General features: G+C 33.8%; 1 protein-coding gene across 1 annotated transcript; it reads left to right on the top strand.

Moving 5' to 3' along the window:
• Nucleotides 1-1,698: 1,698 nt before the first annotated feature.
• Nucleotides 1,699-15,925, top strand: scu (hydroxysteroid 17-beta dehydrogenase 10). The gene is made up of 5 exons (XM_076482846.1): nt 1,699-1,848; nt 6,842-7,006; nt 13,862-14,026; nt 14,740-14,977; nt 15,417-15,925. Exons 1-5 carry the CDS (start codon nt 1,825-1,827, stop codon nt 15,605-15,607), a joined length of 783 nt encoding a protein of 260 aa, XP_076338961.1. The 5' UTR covers nt 1,699-1,824; the 3' UTR covers nt 15,608-15,925.
• The last annotated feature ends 4,972 nt before the right edge of the window (nt 15,926-20,897 follow it).

Below are 20,897 nucleotides of genomic sequence, written 5' to 3'. Positions count from 1 at the left end.
GTAACATAGAACAGAAGCCTTGCCAATTTGGTATCACAAGCAGTGTGGCGTGAATAGAGAAATTTACACTTCCAAGTTCACTGGTCCGGCATGGCCAAGCGTGTTAAGGCGTGCGACTCGTAATTTGAGGATCGCGGGTTCGCATCCCCATCGCGCCAAACATGCTTGTCCTTTCAGTTGTGGGGGCGTTATAATGTGACGGTCAATTCCACTATTCGTTGGTAAATGAGTAGCCCAAGAGTTGGCGGTGGGTGGTGATGACTAGCTGCCTTTCCTCTCGTCTTACACTGCTAAATTAGGGACGGCTAGCACAGATAGCCCTCGAGTAGCTTTGTGCGAAATTCTAAAACAAACAAACCAAGTTCACTTGTGTTTTCGTGTTGTTGTTTTTTGCTCCGTGTTTGGTTTATTTTTGACTCAGAATTCTGAATATATTTTTGGAACTGCTTTAGACTTTCTTGTCGGTTATCAGTTTGTCTGAATATTACAGTTTCACATACCCCAGATAAAGTAGGTCACATCAAAACTATCCATGAGACAGTGAGTAGTTTCCTTGAACCGTATTCTGGGATACAAAGTAATACTAAGTTTCAATTTAACTGATGTCTAGAAATGAATTTTACGAAATCATTTGAATTTTGTGAATATGAGTATATATTTTAAAAGATTGAGTTTTGTTGTTTTTCATAGTTAAGCACAAAGCAACACAAAGGACTTTTTGTGCTCCACTCACCTTGGGTATCGAAACCCGATTTCTAGCAGTGTGAGTCCGCAAACAAAACACTGTGTTAGTGGGATAGAAGAAAGATTGAGATATTGGTACTTCATAACCACAGATTTACTTATGCAGAATTAATTAATTATCCAAATTAGGAATATCACATCTTGCTACTTCCACATTTTCTGGTTATGCTTTATAGTCCTTGATAGGCTAGCGATAAATTTACACACTTACAATGCTTTAAGTTAATTCGGGGTTAGATTATTTGTGTTGGTAGATGGTCCATCGTGCAGCTTATTTGCCAAAAATAAACAAGGTTATTCATAATTCAGTTTCGGTATTTAAAATTGGGGGACCTTCAAGAAACAGTATAAATTAAAACTAATACAAATACAAACTTTACATATACTTGTTTATAATATATGTAGGAATATTGTATATTTGTATAAATATAGTATGACAAACTGTAGTTCATTGTTTTTTTTGTTTTTTTTTCTTTGTTAAGTACAAAGCTACACAATGGGATATCTTGCTCTGCCCACCACGGCATGGAAACCAATTTTTAACGTTAAAAATTTACAGACTTACTATTAAACTACTGAAGGAAGGGTGCAGATAATAATAATAAAATGTTGTCGTTAAATGCATAATGTGTATCACTTTTTCAGTCGCAAGAAAATATTTTATTTTCGGAAAATCGCTTAAGCTTACTAAAGGGTTATCTGCGCTTGTCACATCTAATTTTAAATCAAACATTCATAGCCAGTTTTTGAGATATTTTTATCTTATTGAATTATAGGAATTTCGATTTTTATTTTTATTTTTTTTTAAACTGGATGCGAGCAATTGATTCACAATCTATCAGGCTATGCTTGATCCAAAATTACAAGTTAGCTACAATTATAATAGAAAATTTATTATCAAATCTTATTGCTAATATTCATTATAATATAGTGAGCAAATTAATTATAAGAAAAAAAAATATTAATGCGCCTTTCTACCAAAAGATGCCAATGCACACTTCTTAAATTTTTCAAGGCTAAAGTGAGAGCATCACTTGAGTAGGGAGCTTTGATGGTGTAATTTATAGTTGAGTAACGGTTATGACAACTATTAGAAATGTGAAGGTAATTACTGTTAATTTGATGTTTTGGTCAGTTTTTCGTGGTGTATTACTTATTAAAGTAATGTTATATAATTGACTAAAGTTAATTTTAAGCTAAAAAACGTGTTCATCTTTTAAGGTTAACATCGTATATTAGTGTGTCCGTTGATATTTGACTTGTGTGTTGTCTTCATATTCTGTGAACAATATTATTACATAATGTCTAATTACTTGAGACATTCAATGAAGTAAAGGTAAAATTTCGATATCTTTCGAAATAGCAGATCAGGCATTTTGCTGCTATTGAGGTTATTATGAAATAAATAAAACTTAAATTTAGAGTTGAATGATAAAAGTAAGCGTGCTGGCAGGTGAAGTCCAGAATGTGTGACATCACCTGTGACAACCGAATTTGAAGTTTTATATTGACCGTCTATTTCAGTTTTTCTTTGTTATGTCAAAGTATTTTGGAGTTATTACAGTTTTGTATTTTAACAATTGGACATGAAAACATACTTCAGACTGTTGTTTATATTTCTGTGTTTAATGGTTTTAGAAAGGTTTGTTTAGTAAAAGTTATTTAGATTATTGTATTATTATTAACAACATAGTTCACATATGAAAAAAGTAGTTTGTATGGTGGTTTGTTGACAGTGTAGATACCATGCTATATAACTATTAAATGAAATAAAATTATAAAATACATCAAATTTAGCATTCTAATGGTTGGTTAAATCATAGCAGTTCCTTGTTCTTGTAACGTACTTGTATAAATGTTCTTGGGATTTTTTTTTTTTTTAGTTTTGAAGAGAAAAAGAGATAATTTGTACTGAAACATCATTAGATTGAGATTTAGTATGAAAAAAGTTTAGTGTCTATGAGGAAGCTGACTTTTAATGTCACTGATAGTTGCCAAAGCTGTATAACTGCATGGACATTCTTAACAGTGGGTGTGAAAAAAACAATCTGCATAAAAGAACTGTAGGATATTCCAGTGGACTTGTTAGTGGTATGTTGGAATATGTCCTGAGTAGTTTTACTTCAACAGAAAATTGGGAAATAATTTGTTCTTGTACACAAAAATGAAGAGTTACAGAATGGTGGAAATGTTTAAAAAACTAAAGCTGAAATTCTTCTATCAGTTTGATTCCTATTCAATATTTTGAGAAGAAAATGTGCCAGCATATAAATCAATTGATCTTGCTGAAATGTAACCATAAGCGTGCTTATTACTGTGTTCCCCTTGGTGTGGATTCCTGTAGGTAGTGAGGGGACCTCCCAGGAAAGGTTCTGTTCTTTCAGTTTACCTTGTCTGGGATCTAAACATATACCTACGTGTTTGCCTAACATGGTGACCCATGAAGGGGAGGAGAGAATCCTGGTGGTTGAGGAGGTACAACCCAAACACACCATTTTGGCCTTGAATTTCTGTAAACAGGTAGCCTTGGGGTGGCCCCCTTGGTTTAGTCAGCTGGTCCACTTGGGCTGGGGTCAACCAATTTACCAGTGTTGGATGTTATCAACAGGTGTTGTGGACATTGTATCTGATGTTGGTGTTTGAGTATAGTTCTCATGAAACCCTGACCTTGCTGCAGTGTCCTTGTTTGACATTGTACTGCATCTTCCTTAGGGCTCCATGGTGGGTGGGTCAGTGGGCACCAAAATTTTCCTTTTTTATTATGGATACTCCAATTGAAAATCTCAATAAAATAGGAAAAAACAGTCTATAGGTAAACAACCACATCTTGAAGATTCTGAGCAGCAATCTTCAACATCTGTAACACCTGTTGTACCTCATTTTCTTATCCTACATTCTTTTTCAGACAGAAACCTTTAAGGCAAATGTCTCCCTTTTTCATAAAGAAGCTTCGATCTGGTGACATATTGGTGGAAACATCCACATCTCAACATAGTGAACTCCTCTTGCACTCAAGGGCAATTAGGAATATACCTGTTGAGGTTACACCTCATGCTAATTTGAATTCATCATGAGTCAGGGATTCTCACTGGTTTCTCCACTCAAAGAGTTTCTGCAGTGAGGCGTATCTCCACTCGCAAAGATGGAATTACAAAGATGACCAGTATTTTTGTTCTGACATTTACATCACCACATCCACCTGCCACCATCAATGCAGGTTGTCTTAATTGCAGGGTGTGGCCATACATTCCAAACCTTCTCCAATGTTTTCAGTGTCAGCGGTTTGGTCATTCAAAGACGTCATGTCGTGGTTTCTTGACGTGTGCTCATTGAGGTGGCAAGGACCATGATGCCTGTGAGTGTGAAATGGACTCTTATTGTGTCAACTGTAATTGTTCTTACCCTTCCTGGTGAAAAGTCTTTTGACCTTCAGTTAAAAAAGTTGATGAATCAACTTCAACACCCATCTCTGTCCATTACATATGTTCCAACAAATACCAAGATCCACTTACTTTGGATCTGGGTACAGGCATTTCTTTGGATACATTTTCTTCTTCCACCCCAAGATGCAAAATGATAATTTGTTTATATCCTCAGTCACTGGAATCCCTTTTCAACAGCAAAGACCTGCCCAGTTGTCCCAGGGCAGGATCTATGGAGGTTGATAGACATCCCTCGAATAAGGACAGTAAGGAAAAAAGACATGGTCATAAACAGAAGGGTTCTCCACCCACTTTGCCTACATGTAAATAAAAATGGCCACCTTGATACAATGGAACTGTAGAGGTTTACATTCTAATCTGGATGACATCAAAACACTGATTGCTTCCTACCATCCTTATGTCTTTCTGTACAGGAAACATTTCTGAAACTTTCCAATACAGTCACCTTTTGGCAGTTTTCTTTTTACAGAAATGACAGGCTGTGTGATGGATGAGTGCATGGAGGGGTGACACTGTTGGTTGATTAGCATGTGCCCACCCTGTCTTTGCCACTGTGCACACCTTTGGAGGTTGTAGCCATTGGTGTTTCCTTGGGTCATACCATCACTGTTTGTTCTCTTTACCTGTTGTTTGGAGAGACATATGATCAATCAGATCTTGATGCTCTCATTGATGCTGTCTCCCTTTTTAATCCTGGGGGTCTTTAATGGACATCATACCCTTTGGGGAAGTGCTGATATTGATAGGAGGGGTCGTTCTGTAGTGCGTATGCTCTCTGATCACAGCCTTTCTCTTTTTAATACTGGTTCTTTGACCTATTTTCATGCACATAGTCAGTCCTTTACTGCTATTGATCTCTCAATTTGCTCACTCTCCTTATTTCCCATTTTTTATGGAGGGTTGACAATAATCCACAAGGCAGTGATCATTTTTCTATAATTTTGATATAGACTGGCCATGGTCAATGCCACTAGATCCACATGCCCTCTTTCACTGTATAACATTGCTGTATCCACTGGTCAGCCCATCCCACCATGGGTTTTTACAGTCTCCAAATGTGACCTATCTTTAAGTCATCTGAGAAAAGCAGACTCTCCCAATTGGAAATACTGTCTGTTATTTGTTGAACATCTTTCAAACCTTCTTTCCATTCCTATTTATATAGATGGTTCGATATCAGGTGACTGTGTGGGCTCTGCAATGGTTTATTATGGTATGGAGGTTGTGCGCAGAATCCCCTCTACAGCTTCTGTGTTCACTGCTGAACTGTACACCATTTCTCTTGCCCTGGATCACATAGAAGCGAAGCAGTACTCAAACTGTACTATTTATACTGACTCAATGGCCCTGGAATTGCTTCATGTTAGTTCACACCCTATTCTCGCCAATATTCAAAACTTTAACATCTACTTCTTTCCAGTTTTTTACTGGGCCGCGCTAGTATTCGCAGGAATGAGCACCTTGATACTGCAGCTAAATCTATCTGCTCTGGCACTATCACCACTGTGTCTGTTCCATACATGGGCTATGGTCCTGTATTCAAGGCTTGGCTCCATGCCAACTGGCAGTCGACTTGTAGTGAGCAACGCTGAAAACAAGTATTTCCAAATAAAACCCTACATTGGACTTTGGCCATCTTGCTTCTGTTAGGATTGGAAAGAGGGAGTTGTGTTAACTAGACTATGCATTGGTCACAATTTTTTAACTCATCGTTTTCTCTTATTTGGAATTGATGTACCAGTGTGTAGTCTGTGTATCACTTAGGTCACAATAAGCCACATATTACATTCTCACCATCATTATGATTCAATGATGGCACCATTTTAAACATGTTTTGTCCCAAGGTTCGTCCATAACATTAGACAGTGTTATTGGTGATGGTGACACTGTCCACCGTGGTAATGTTTTTAGTTTTTTAAAGGCCATTAGTCTTTTTAATGACATTTAAGTTTTTTAATTTAAACATTTGACCTTTATTAATGTGATTCCCTTTTAAGAATCAAAGTCTATCTAGTTTGATTTGAAATTAGAGAATGGCCATAATTTTAAGTAACTTGAAACCAGGACTGGAAAGGCTAACTTCAGGTGACTAACACTGCTGTTTGAACTACTCATTAGTCATCCTAGTGAGTTATTATTATAATTTTGCTACACGTCTTTTAAAACTTTTTCATTACTTTACTTTTTGAAAATTCCCATAATGTCAAATAACTCAGAACCAGGACTGGAAAGGCTAACTTCAGGTGACTGAAGGTGGTTTTTGTACTTACCTGTTAGTCTTCCTTGCGAGTTATGATAATTACAATTATGCAACAGAAAGTCCTTTACAACTTGTATTAATGTAGCTTTTCTCTTAACATTGTGGACTAGTTGTACACCTTGGTTTTATGCTATTTATGATTTAAACATTGTTTTGTTTTACCTTAATTTCCTTTCATGAATTTTTCCAAATTTACTTAAATTTTAACATTTTTACTGGATGTTTGGCACAGATAGCCTAGCTGCTTTGTGCCATAAAACACTAAATCAACCAACCAACCATTATTGGTGTTAGATGTCTAATGTAAGAAGTATGTAGGAAAGTTCCAAGATTTTAAAAAATCCTTTTGTAAAATGATGTGTATCATCTGTTGTATAATGTATGATTTACTCAGGGTCTTGTTGCCTTGGTCACTGGAGGAGCTTCAGGACTAGGGCAGGCTACTGTCCAGAGATTGGTCAACCAGGGAGCTCGGGTTGTTATTTGTGATCTTCCTACTTCCAAAGGTCAGGATGTAGCCAAGACCTTGGGTGATAGCTGTGCATTTGCTCCAACTGATGTAAGTATAGATATACACACATAAATGTGTTTGTATGTTCAAATATATGAAAAAGTATGTGTTATGTATGTGGAGAAATAGGACTCCAGATTCCTAAGTGCAAGCATATTTTATTAACTTTCTGTCTATGTGATATGTTAAGTATTAATATAAAGTCTCGTACGAAATTTTGCCAATCCAAGAATTACCTAGTGTTATTTTAAAGGCTAGTTATCAGCTGTGAAGTTGATGAATGAGTTGCTTGAGCAGTTGTGGAGGGTGGCACTTTATGTACGTTTAAGAGGAGCATTGTGTATGTCTGAAGGATCAAGTGTGGGATTAAATTTGTTCTTTTCTATAATGTAAGGATATTTCTGAAAGACAACATGGTCCTTTTTTTGTTGTTGTCAGTATGTTACAGGTGAGGGCCATCAAAAAATGTTGCAAAACACAAAATTGTATATTTTAAATCTTTATTTCATAGAAATGTCAAAATTTTTGTAAACTTAAATACGCTAAAACCTGTCTAAGCTAGAAACTGCAATAGGGCAGAAACCTGTACGAGCTGGAGATGTCAATTTTTGTGAATTTCAATACACTAAAACCTGTGTAATCTGGAAACTGTGGATTTAGTCTTGATAATGGCAGAGATTATAGAGAAGTTTGTTATGACAATACTAGAGAAATCTAAACTCTGAGAAGATTGATGCAGATGATTCTGTAAACGTGAAAAGTTTTGTGAATGTTGACACGAATATTTTAACAGAAACTGATGAAATTTATTTAAAATCTATAATAGAATTGCAAGATGAACAAAGTGGAAAAGATAGTGAGGAAATAGGAATCCCTACTTATTGCAAGTGTTATGTTATATTAATGCTATAAAATTGTATGCAAAAATGAAGGGGGAAAATTGACTTCATGAAAAGGCCATACAATTGGCATTTTCTTTTAACTGCATGAGAAAGCCTATTAAAAAAATGAAACTGTTGAAATTGGACACTTTCTTCAAATAAATTTGATTAAGATTTTGTGTACTTGTGTATATTTTGAATGTCTATTTTTGTTCTTATTCTAATAAATATAGCATAAACAGTATAATAACGTTATTCATAAATGTCTTACTTCCCTTGAGTCAACCAAGTATAACATTCTGCTCAAAAATTGTATATAATTAAGGAAATGTGCATTCACTGTCTGAGCCAGAAAACCTGCTTCAGCCAGAAATTTTACTCAGTCTTGTGCAATTCTGCCTTAGACAGGTTTTACTGCATATTCATTCATATATAACAACATAGACATATATATAGTTCTTGTATACTTAATTCAAAGGTCTTAGCAGTACTTTAAAAAATTTATTAACCCTTTTGTGATAGGTTTGGTATAATATACTCAAGTTTGTCTACACATTTGTGCACATTGTCTGCACTATAATTTTGGGACGCAGCATGCAAATCTTCACAAAATTTGGTAGACTTCTAATGAAGATTGCAAGTGTTTTGTATACAAAAATCAGATTTTTAATAAAATATTTTTACTAAAGATTTGTTTGTGAAAATATCAAATTTGTTTTTTTTACTAGCCTGAGTGCAAAGTGATTTTATTTTATGATGAAAAAAAAACTTCTTCCCCCATATCTTTTATATTATTTGTGTTGTCTCTCTTATCTCCTAAATACATTTCAAATATTTGTTTTCAGTAAGAGTATATTTTGTTATTTTCTGTACTCTTAACTTCTGTGTGGGGTCTGTTGCTTAACCAACCTCATAACCATTATAAAATTAGGAAATATAAATTATCCTTCGTTTTTTTATGCTAGAATGACTGTGTCATAATGAGAAAATACAAATGCTTAGTCTAAGTAGCTTAAGTCTCATAATGCTATATATACAAGGTGTTCAGAAAGTCACTGTGTGGTTTTGTAATCATATTTTATTCAGTCTATTTTAAGCTAGCAACTGATAGTAGTGCTTAGAAACAAAATAAGAAGGATCCAAGTCTGTATTGATGCCAAGTGGGGTCACTTTCAAAGTTGTTTATAATTGTCATTCATATTTACCTCCTGTATTCTATATTGAAGCATGTCTGTTAATAAATATATAAGTGCACAGTGACTTTCCAAACACCCTGTATCTATATATTTTATTATATAGCCTTTCTAGTCATACCTAGTTAAAATTACATAACTTGTATTTACATAGTAGATGTTTACTCATGTTACATATCCAACTGACCTTTAGCCTTTCCTGTCTTGGTTGTGTTTGTGTACTAGTATTTTGTAATATGTAGCTACATTTCAGTTATTAATTACATATGTATACAGATTATTACTATTTAGAAATAAATTATTAAACTTGTATTCTTAAAATCTAGAGCAATAAATCAAGAATTAAAGCAAACAATTATCTTTTCTCACTACAAACTTTGAACTCAATTGCTGCTACATAGGTTTCTAAGCTTTTTAAAATTTTGTACGTGGAGGATATCAAACATTTTTTTAGGTTAGGTTATATATATATAGTTGAATAATCAAAAAAATTATAAATAACTATACTGGTACCATAGAATTCTACTATAGTTTATTAAGCTTAGTAACTAAGACATATTTAGATTTTTAAAAGATATGAAATTTCAAGCAGACTAAAACACACATCACAGCTTACCTTTTTGAGATCTTTGTTTGAAAAAACATGGTCGCCTTTTCATAGTTTAAAATAGTTGGGAAAATCACTCTGGGGGACATTCTAAGCTGTTGAATGGTTATTCATGTCATATATTGAAATAAGTGTATATAAGGGACCATTTCCAAAAATGGAAAGAGATGAATGGGGGCCACTGTGTTTTGATTCAATACATAAGCCATGCATCAGGAAAGTAAAAAGATACAAGGTTATTACTCTATATTCTGGCTTGTTATTATTATTAATTTGAGTTCCTAATTTGTACAAAACTATAGACTTAATATTTCAACATCACAAACATCTAATTTTAAACAGTGCTGTATTTAACATACCATGTGACACGCCAAAATCTAACTTCAGATGCGTTCTCTTAATATTTAATTTTAATTTAAGAAATTAACTCATATATAATATTAAAGTTTGAACTGTAATCTACATTTTGATTCCAAACTTATTCACATAAATTTATAAAATAGTAGTTCAATAAAATTTTGAATGCAATTCAACAAATGCAATGACATGGCCTTTGACCCATGACCCATTGTGAAGGGTTAAAACAAATAAAATGAAAGACGGTGATATTATGATAAGCTAGGGGAATTATTATGTTCTTTTTAACTTTATCTGCATCTTATGTTTAATAACCTTAATAAATCTGTATAAATATTATAGTAATGTGTGTTGTCTGTACATGTAACTACTTCACCCTCTTTTGATGGATCTTCACTAAAGTTTATTATGGTTTGTTGGATCCATGTTAAGGTACATGGATCTAATTTGTGGTTTCACATTTTGTGTTTGGCATTTTTCTGAGTGTTTTGGTATTTTTTTACAATTGCATATAAAGGAAGTAAATTATCCTGAATAATCTTTCATTAATCATGAATTTTTCTGATTTTTTTCCAGTGGACAGGTATCTCACCTAGTAATTAATTATTTTTGTGTTGTTATATTGCATTATTTTGTTTATATTTCCATCTTACATTATTTTATGCATGAATTAATTTTACTTATGACTTTTTTTATAAATTACATGCCAACAGTTTCAAACACAAGTGATTTGTGAAAAATTGAGAGATTGCCGAGATATATTTTATCAGTCATTACTTGAAACCATATATAGATATGCTCAAATTTAAGGAATTTAAAAATGTTTGGTTGTGTTCTAATTAGAACAATAAACAGTTATAAAAATACTCCTCAGAAATCAATTTCAACTTGTGTGATTTTTTTTTTTAGAAAGCTAATTTTATGAAAGAATTAGAAATATTGGAATTGAGGTGAATCATGTACATATTAATTCCTTGATGGTAATTAGAAGGATTGGGAGATTAAAGATAAGGCATTAAAACCAGAAAAAGTTTCCATATGGTTTTAAAAGAGGTCAAAGATAATATGTATGAGCTTTTCTATTTTTCATTTTTGGTAGGTCAGCAAATAGTTGGAGAGATACTAGGGTTACTTCTGTTTTAAAGGGGATGATGAGTGTTGTTCTGAAAGATAAAGTGGGGGGGATGCACCAAATCATATAGTGAAGTATGATGCCAGAAAATAAAGGCAACATAGATTTACTGATGTTAACTTTTTTAAACATGCTATTTATCTGGATGATGAGAAATATTTGAACTTGGTTAACTTACATTTTCACATTAGAGGGGCTGGAGAAGGACTAGTTAATTGTATTGTAGGATGATAGAAAAGAAAGACAGTTATTAATGGAATCCAGTCTAATTAGACCCTTCTTACATAGTGGAATTCCTAAAGATTGAGTGATTGGGGCTTTTTGTTATTTACAGTAATGATTTGATTTAAGCATGATTAGTAAAGTTTGCTGATGAGAGTTTAAGATTTTGGGTACTTCTAGCTGTTTTGGAGATGTAAAGTACAGTTAGAATCACTGATCAATTGTTAAGTTGGACAGATATTTAGTCCTGATCTTAAATTACACTAAGTACAGTGTAATGCAATCAGGTTGTACATTTAATATAGATGTAAATCCATTTAGTAACAGTACCATAGAAACTAATTTTGTCATAGTGATGGATAAGTCACTCAAGCCATCAAAAGAATGTTTTTCATTGCTAATAATAATGGTGGAATAGTTTATAAAGTTTGTTCTCCTTATATAAATGAGAATATTAATTTGTTGAAAAGGATCAGAACATGATAAGGTATTCATTACTACTACTATTACTGTTCTTCAGGAGAAAAATTATTTTAAACATGATAGATTTGGTTTTCAAACTTCTGTATTCTGTGTGATAAACCAAATTAAGATTTCTACAAAAGTAACTGTTCTGGGTATTAACATATACACAGATTATGAAATGCATGTTTTAAACCTTAAAATAAAGCCAATTTTATTTAATGTGAAACAAGGTGTGCATCTTCCATCCTCAGAAATGACAAGTGAGTAAAGAATCTAGAGATTAAGGGTTTGTCTTGAAGGTTTTGCAACCCTGTATGTAAGTATATTGGTAATTTTATAGTCTTGTGTATTTCCCAACCATGTTTGTTTAATTATTTATATCACTGTTCTGCTGTCTCTCATGTGACTCTCCTTTCAAAGTTCCTGCTTAGAACATGTGACCTACAATTGCAGTGAATAAGAATTGACAGACAGTTTTCTTCTGTGTGTATTGCCTTATATTTGTATCAAAGTAGTTCCACATTTTAATAATGACAATCCAAACAACTTGAGGTTGACTTGTTGACCCATTTGTCTTTAGTTTGTCTTAAAATCAAGAGATGAAGACAAAAAACAGTAAAAAATTGGAGTTTAACCACCAGTGGTCATAACAGGTTTAATATATTTTGTATGCCTGGAGATGTCTGTCCTTGGATAATTTAGTACACCTGCAGTGCATGAACTGATGCATGGAATGAAATGGATGCATATCAGGGAGAGAGATAACAGTACAAAATGAATTATCATCTGAATATTTATGACCAAATATTTACTTGCTCTTATTTAAAAAGGTTAATGAATATAAAGGAAAGATATGATTTAAATTGCTAGTCTCAAATAAGCTGAAAACAAAATCTTATTTTCTGTAGTTAAATAAAAATTGACTTTCATATACAATACATATGTTCAGCCATTTAGTCTTTACTGCTTAGAAAGTAATGTTCAGATTAACTTGAAATGGCATGGCCCAAACTTAAGACTGTACCTCCTTTAAATTCTTGGTCTGAAGCCATAAAGTAAAAAATTTCACTACTTTGTATATGTAGATCTGATCTGTGTTTTGAAGGTTACCTTCTTGGACTGGAATCCAGAATCTTGTATAATTAAAATATAGTAACTCAAAAACAGTTTGGGACTTTTTACTTATTTTAAATGTTGTGTGTGTTTGTTTTTTTAAGTATGTGGGAACCAAACATGCTGTCTTTAAATATGCAGTTTTTGTAATAGATATGATATCCTTCCATAAACTACAACTGGGGTATTTTCAGTATGAGATATTTAAAGGTGTATTTTTATAAATACAAATTAACAGCAGGTTTACATGCTTTTTATGAACCTTCATGTAATTAAAAAAATGTTTAACCACTTGAAGATCCTAGTGATCCTTTAGTCAAAAATGTTAAATTTGTTGCAATATTTAACCAGTTATGTCAAAATTTAGTAGATGTTAAACATAAAAATTAGCTATTAGTACCTTTACATATAGGTATTAGTGTTATTCTGTGGATATACATTTATTGTAAGTGATGAGTAAGTATTACTTTGGTAGACATAAAGCTGGACCATCCACTCCATATGTTTCAAAACTTGCAGGATGTTATATTTTCCCTATGTAATTAGTTATTTTAACCCACCTGTATCAGCACAATCATGCTTTGTGGATAACACTACATTCAATACAGGTTTGATTACATTCATTTAAACATCTTTTATTCATTAAGATTTACAAATAGATTTCTTACTCTGCAAATGTTGCAGTTCATGATATAAGTAGAATTATTTTAATTACATTCATTCTATATATATTTATTATTGTTCAACAAACATTATGAAATTAGTGTTATCATTTACAAAAATCTGTGCTATAATGAGACACATTGAAAATTTTGTTTTTTTTGGTGCTCCTTGAGTTCTTGATGGTTCTCTTGCCACGTTTTACATTATTTGAAACTTGTAGCCTTGATCTGTGGTTGTAATCAATAATTTGTTTGTATTTTATTGTTTCAGGTTACTTCTGAAGAGGATGTTGGAAAAGCTTTGGACTTAGTCAAAGACAAATTTGGCAAATTAGATGTTGCTGTCAACTGTGCTGGTATTGGAGTTGCTTTCAAAATATACAATTTCAAGAAAGATCTACCTCATTCTCTTGAAGATTTTAAGAAAGTGTTATTGGTATATCAGTTTTGTTTTTATCATGATGAATTTTGGCAGGATATCTGAATGCTTTATTTGTGAAACGTACATCCTCATGGAAAATCTTAAACTTAAAACTGGTCATGTACATTTTAAAAACTTTAAATTGTGTTAATTATGTAGTGAAAATGTTTTGAGGTTTATGGAGATGTTGCAGCCATAGTTGATAAATGACATTTAAGTTGTGATATAGTGCTTATTCCTCATTTTCTTTACTTGGTTAAATTAAATAGGTCAACATATTATACCAAGTGTTTCTCAGTTGTGGGAGTCTTTTGAGTCTAAGTTTTTTTGTTTGTTTTTTCTAATTACACTGTGGAAATAGTAAAGATAATTATGTGTTCAAGAAAAAATTTATGAAAGTCATTTATTCTTTTCAGTCTGTTTTATCTTTTATTGACATATACAAAGGTATGATATTTTAAAAATAGTTCAAACTTTAGAGGCATTGACGTACATTTCACTCTCTTACACAATGTCATGGGGATTGAAAATTAAAGTCGTATATTAAATAAGTTTTGATGAATAATTTGTGTGATTATCTCTAAAATGATATAATCAACTTTGGTTTTTTTAAACTAATGTCAGCTGTGTCATATGTAGCAATGAATGTTCTGTGTAATTAATTCTATAACGTTATAATCCATTTGTTTTTTCCTTAACCTAATGAAGTCTGTCACTTATAATCATAGGTCAATTGTCTTGGTACATTCAATGTAAATCGTCTAGCACTTGGATTGATTGGAAAGAATGAACCAGATTCTGATGGTCAGCGTGGAGTTCTGATCAATACTGCTAGCATAGCAGCATTTGAAGGTCAGACAGGACAAGTGGCTTATTCAGCAAGCAAAGGGGCCATAGTAGGCATGACTCTTCCAATTGCTCGTGATCTTGCTCCCCAAGGGATACGGTGCTGTACTATTGCACCAGGTCTGTACCGTTTGCTGTCATGTTATCAGACCGTTGTTTGTTTTACTGTGTATTGTGTTCCCGCATTCATTATGTAAGGATTGGCTTTGGAAGCAATAGAAATTGTACTAATTTATCTTAAAGAATTGTTAGAAAGATGAAATGTACAGCTTTAAGAATAATGTTGTTTCTACTTGCTTCTACATACACATCTGGAGGATTTTCATTTAACTGGATTGTTGTTATTAGTTTTTAGAATTCATTTCACAAGCTTATTTTGTGACTAATGTATAGTGGCACTTGTCGCACTAGAAAAAGTTTTTTTTTATGAATTGTGCAATATATTTCCAACTTTGCAAATAAAGTATAGGTAAACTGTTGGGTAAAAGTGAATAGACAAAAAGTGAACAAGTGTTTCTATATATTGTAAGATGGTGAAAAGTTTGGATTTGTTTTACAGGTTTATTTGATACACCATTACTTGCTGGTCTACCTGAGAAGGTTCGAACATTCTTGGCAAAGACTGTGCCTTTTCCAAGTCGTCTTGGTAATACAGAAGAATTTGCTCATCTTGTTCAGTTCATTGTGGAAAATCCACTGGTGAATGGAGAAGTAATAAGATTAGATGGAGCTCTTAGAATGCAGCCATGAGATTAAACCAATAAGAAAAGTTCAACTTGTATGTTTCTTGTGAAGTTTGTTAAACACTAGTTATTTCAGCACTGATTTTGAATGTTGTTTTATCTGATTTAAAAAAAACCCAAAAGAATTAAGATGGTCCAAATAATTTTAAAGTAGCTGTGGGAACAAACAGATAAAATACAGTAGACTAGTGTTTGAAATGTTCTTTAGTGGAGGATGCTAATGATTCCTTTAATTTTCTAAAAGTATAAGAAATCTTCTCTGTTTTGAGTACAAAGTAATTCAGGTTTTAAATCCAGAAATATAATAAAAATAAATTGTCTGAAAGTCTGTGTTTGTGTGTTGAATGTAAAGTATAAATTAACAGTACCTTTCTTGATGCAACTTCTAAATACTTTTATCAAATAAACAGATATGAAGGTTTCATATGTATTATTGTATTGTATCACATAAATGGTCAATACCTTGTGTGATATATTTTTTAGGTAAGTTTGCTTAATAAAAAACAAAGTATGAAGGTTTTATATACTATATTACATAAACTGCACAATTATTTTTTTTACAATTTTTCAATTTTAAACTTGTTGGTTGTTCCGGATTAAACCAGTTTTTGAAGTACTCCACAGACATTGGGAAAATCAAAAACCTTAACAAGAGATATTGGACAATTGCAGTGGACCTTAATGAAACTATTTCATTCAAAGTTAATCACTTTAACACAGTTCTGGTCAGGTTTTTATGTGTTTCTAGGCTAGGATTCTTCTACAGTAGGTATCTGCGACTTGTTGGTTATAAATTCAAACAATAAACATCAACTGAAAATGTGAATGTTGGGTATTTTGTTTTCTAGAATTTTTTTATCGGGTTGGTTTAATCCTGCAATGAAGTTATTTCTAATTACTAAGAGTCACTGCCTTTCCACAATTGGCTGCAGACAGGAAAAGGCAGTTGGAGTTTATACTTGGGTTCAAGTACTCAACTCCTAAATCTTAACTGGTTTTCATTAGTTGCTGGCAAGTTTTTTTTTTGTTTTGTTTTTATCAGCATTTGGATTTTGCTTGACAGGTGGAATATCTCCAATGCTTAAGGATGCTATGACCACAGGCATTTTCCTTTATGACTTAAGGATGATGGTAAGGAATGGTAGCAGGGGCTATATGTGGTCTGCCCACCACTAATATCGAAATCCAGTTTCTTGTTACATACCGCTGTGTGACTGAGAGGGTGAATGTGCGTGACTCTATAACATAACAATACTTTGTAAAGGTAACGAGAAAAAACACCAAAGAAATTTGGTGGATGTAGCAGTTTGAAGCAGTGTTCAGTTCATATATAACTCTGGTTGTTCTTTCTTGTGTTTGGTTAATTTTATGAATACTAATCGTTGGGTTTTTGGTATAGTGATTTTAATTCTATATTTTTGACAGTATTCACTTATTTTATTTAATTGGGGTTGTGTGTGTGTTTTTTTTTCTTATAACAAAGCCATATCAGGCTATCTGCTGTGTTCACCAAGGGGAATTGAACTCCTGATTTTAGTGTTGTAAATTCAAAGGCTTACCGCTGTCCCAGAGGGGGCCAATTGAGGTCGTATAGTTGTAGCTGCCATTCATGGTGCAGGGGCTCTTTTCCAGACTGCAACATCATCAGCGAACTGTGATGAGCATCCATGATTTGGATCATTCAGCAGCATATTGTTTACATACATGATTAATAGAATAGGGTTAACTACCCCTCCCTACTTCTGATGTAAATAACTCTAAGAAAGTTCCCTTTATATTTATTTCACATTTTCTGTTTTCCAACAAGTTTGAAAGCCAACGAATAATTCCACGAGGTAGCTCCATTTCCATTTCTGTCATTCATTACAGGAGACCATTCTGCCATACGATGTCAAAAGCTTTCTCAGTGTTGAGTAGATAGCTTTAGACTCAGTCAGTCAAACTAAGTGATCTGTTTATCTGAATTTTCTGAATTCATTTTGTACTTCAGGTGATTCTGATGTTATATGATTATTTGTTTGTGTATTTTGCCAGGCTGATTGGTTTGTTTTTGAATTTTGTGTAAAGCTACACGAGGGCTATCTGTGCTAGCCATCCCTAATTTAGCAGTGTAATATTAGAGGAAAGGCAGCTAGTAATCACCATTCAATGCCAATTCTTGGGGTACTTTTTATAAATGAATAGTGGGATTGACCGCTACATTATAACGCCCCCACAGCTGAAAAGGTGAGCATGTTTGGTGTGAGCAGGATTCGAACCCGTGACCCTCAACTTATGAATCAAGTGCCTTAACCACCTGGCCATGCCAGGCCAAAGAGGCTGATTGGATGGTTTATTTGCTGGCCTTCCCTTCTCTCTTTATGGAACATTAATACGTTTGCATGCTTCCAAGAAAGTGGGATATATCCAGAGTTTAGTAATAGGTTGAAAATTGATGTTAGGTGTTCATATAATTTCGGAGAGCATATTTTTTGAGTTGTATACTATCTTCCCTCGGAGCTTTGATTTTTGTCTTTGTGATTGTTTCTCTGAGTTCTTGTTCAGTTAATTTCCTTGTTAACATTCTAATTGTGGAGTTGTTTACTGTGTTGTTTGTGTTAGCTGGGAAGAATGGTTTAAGTAATTCTGTATTATTTGTTATGCATTTATTTACTTTATTATAAACATTGTTAACATTCTAATTGTGGAGTTGTTTACTGTGTTGTTTGTGTTAGCTGGGAAGAATGGTTTAAGTAATTCTGTATTATTTGTTATGCATTTATTTACTTTATTATAAAAATGTGTATTCATATCTGGTTCATGATGTGTTTTGAACGCGTTTTGTGTGAAGGCCTTTGTTTTCTATGCAGTCGTGAATGTTATGGTGTTGTTGTGTTTCAGAGGCGAGATCTTGTTTCGTTTTCTCCATTTGTGAATCTCTTAAGATGTGACTAGAAATTTTTGGGATCCGTTTATCGTTGAATTGGGAGCAGAAGTTATCCCATTTATCTTGTTTTAATAATTTAACTTCTGTTTGCATTTTATTTCTTATTGGGGTTTTGTTTCTCTTTCTCGTTTCCATGAACTCTTCTCTTAGATCTTTTCTCTGTTTAATAAGTGTTATTAGTTGTGTGTGGTTACCAAGCGTTGTTTAGGGCCCGGCATGGCCAGGTGGGTTAAGACGTTCGACTTGTAATCTGAGGGTCGCGGGTTTGAATCTCGGTCGTACAAACATGCTCGCCATTTCAGCCGTGGGGGCCTTATAATGTGACGGTCAATCCCACTATTCGTTGGTAAAAGAGTAGCCCAAGAGTTAGCGATGGGTGGTGATGACTAGCTGCCTTCCCTCTAGTTTTATACTTCTAAATTAGGGATGGCTAGTGCAGACACCTTTTGAGTAGCTTTGTGCGAAATCCAAAGCAAACAAACCAAGCGTTGTTTATTGTTTTGTGTTGATGTGGTATTCTTTGTTTGGCGAATTTTTGAAGGCACTTCGTGATTATTTGACAGTACTTACCAATTTTGGACTGGTTTTCGACTGTTTGAATTATTTTGATGGGTAGTGGATTGTCTAGTACTTTTTGATATTCTTGCCAGTTAGGTTTTTTGTAATTGAAATTTTCTTTTCGGTAGGTTATATTTTTATATGGGGTGAGATCGAAAACACACCAGTTTGGTAGGTGATTAACATCTTTTTCCACATTAAATTTTACTAATTTTTGGCATATGTTTTTTTTTTTTTTAATTTTGCACAAAGCTACTCGAGAGCTATCTATGCTAGCCGTCCCTAATTTAGTAGTGTAAGATTAGAGAGAAGGCAGCTAGTCATCACCACCCACCGCCAACTCTTGCGTTACTCTTTTATCAACGAATAGTGGGATTGATCGTAACATTATAACGCCCCCACGGCTGGAAGGGCGAGCATGTTTGGCGCGACGGGGATGCGAACCCGCAACCCTCAGATTACGAGTCGCACGCCTTAATACGCTTGGCCATGCCGGGCCTAAGTGTCATGCTAAGAAAAATATAGAACTTTACTAAATCAACTGTATCGTCTTTTATGTCATAAGTGTTATTAATTGTATTATATTTATTTTTTAATAAATGTTGAGTTAAATCATTTGTTGCAAGTATGCCACTGCTGTTATTTGCATACGAAGTATACGTTGGTGTGGCATCGTTTAGCAATGCTGTATTGTTATTATCTATAAATTCAATTAGTTGTCTTCTATTAGCATTTTTTGAGTTGCATCAGAAGTTTGTATGTTTGCTGTTTAAGTCTCATATTAAAATGGCATTTTGATTGTGTTTCACCTGTTATAGCTGTTTCAGGGTTAGTTTGTTGAATTATGTCTTCGATCTCGTTTCTTGGAAGCAAGTGCACCTTGGATGTTGATATATACGACGTTGTTATTAATTGGTGGTATAAATGGTTTTTTTTTTTGCTATATTTGTCAGTAGTTCCATGCAGTTTTTTGTTTGTATCGGTTTTTAGTATTCTACGATGAAGTCTGTTTAAAAGGTTTTAATTATGTCTACAAGCATTTGTGTATTTTCGTAAGTGTTTCTGTTCTGGTATCATTTTCTTGTGTTTCGTATGTTTCTGTAGTGCTCTTGTGGTATATTATTGATTTTGTTTGTTGGTTTCGGTTGTTGTTTTGAGTGTTTGTGAATATGTCACTTTATCTGTTGTGGGTGTTGAAAAAAGTTTGTTTTATTGTGTATTTGTTTATTGTTTCATTATCATTCGTTGTGTCACGTGATGGGGTCGTGGTCAGATCTGCGGGCAGACCGAGTGGGTTGAATCGGTTTAGCCGTTAGAGCTTCGTCTAATATTACCCGCTGTAACGTGCAAAATTTATCTTTAAGTAAGGACGTCGTGGCGAATGTAATTCATAGGCACTAACTTAAGGCTTTACATTTCGAACCAAAGAGACTCGTTTGATTTTGGTTTGTTTTGAATTTCGCGCAAAACTATACGAGGGCCATCTGCGCTAGCCATCCCTAATTTAGCAGTGTAAGACTAGAGGGAAGGTAGCTAGTCATCATCACCCATCACCAACTCTTGGGCTACTCTTTTACCAACGAATAGTGGGATTGACCGTAACATTTTAACGTCCCCACGGCTAAAAGGGCGAGAATGTTTGGGGTGACGGGGATTCGAATCCGCGACCCTCGGATTACGAGCCAAGTACCTTAACCACCTGGCCATGCCAGGTATATAGAGATTCGAACCCGAGACGTCCAATAAAACGATTTATTACTACTTTCAAACATTTAACACGAAATGTATGTGGACACCTGACCATCACACCCAT

This window comes from Tachypleus tridentatus, chromosome 13, assembly GCF_004210375.1.
Source record: "Tachypleus tridentatus isolate NWPU-2018 chromosome 13, ASM421037v1, whole genome shotgun sequence".
Classification (NCBI taxonomy): domain Eukaryota; kingdom Metazoa; phylum Arthropoda; class Merostomata; order Xiphosura; family Limulidae; genus Tachypleus; species Tachypleus tridentatus.
This window is presented reverse-complemented; position numbering and strand designations above follow the sequence as displayed.

Bases quoted from the DNA above. Each gene is read 5' to 3' on its own strand.
- scu (XM_076482846.1), top strand. From the start codon at position 1,825: ATGACAACTATTAGAAATGTGAAG. The intron at 7,007-13,861 runs GTAAGTATAGAT...TTATTGTTTCAG, and splicing joins GTGCATTTGCTCCAACTGAT to GTTACTTCTGAAGAGGATGT. The intron at 14,027-14,739 runs GTATATCAGTTT...TTATAATCATAG, and splicing joins ATTTTAAGAAAGTGTTATTG to GTCAATTGTCTTGGTACATT.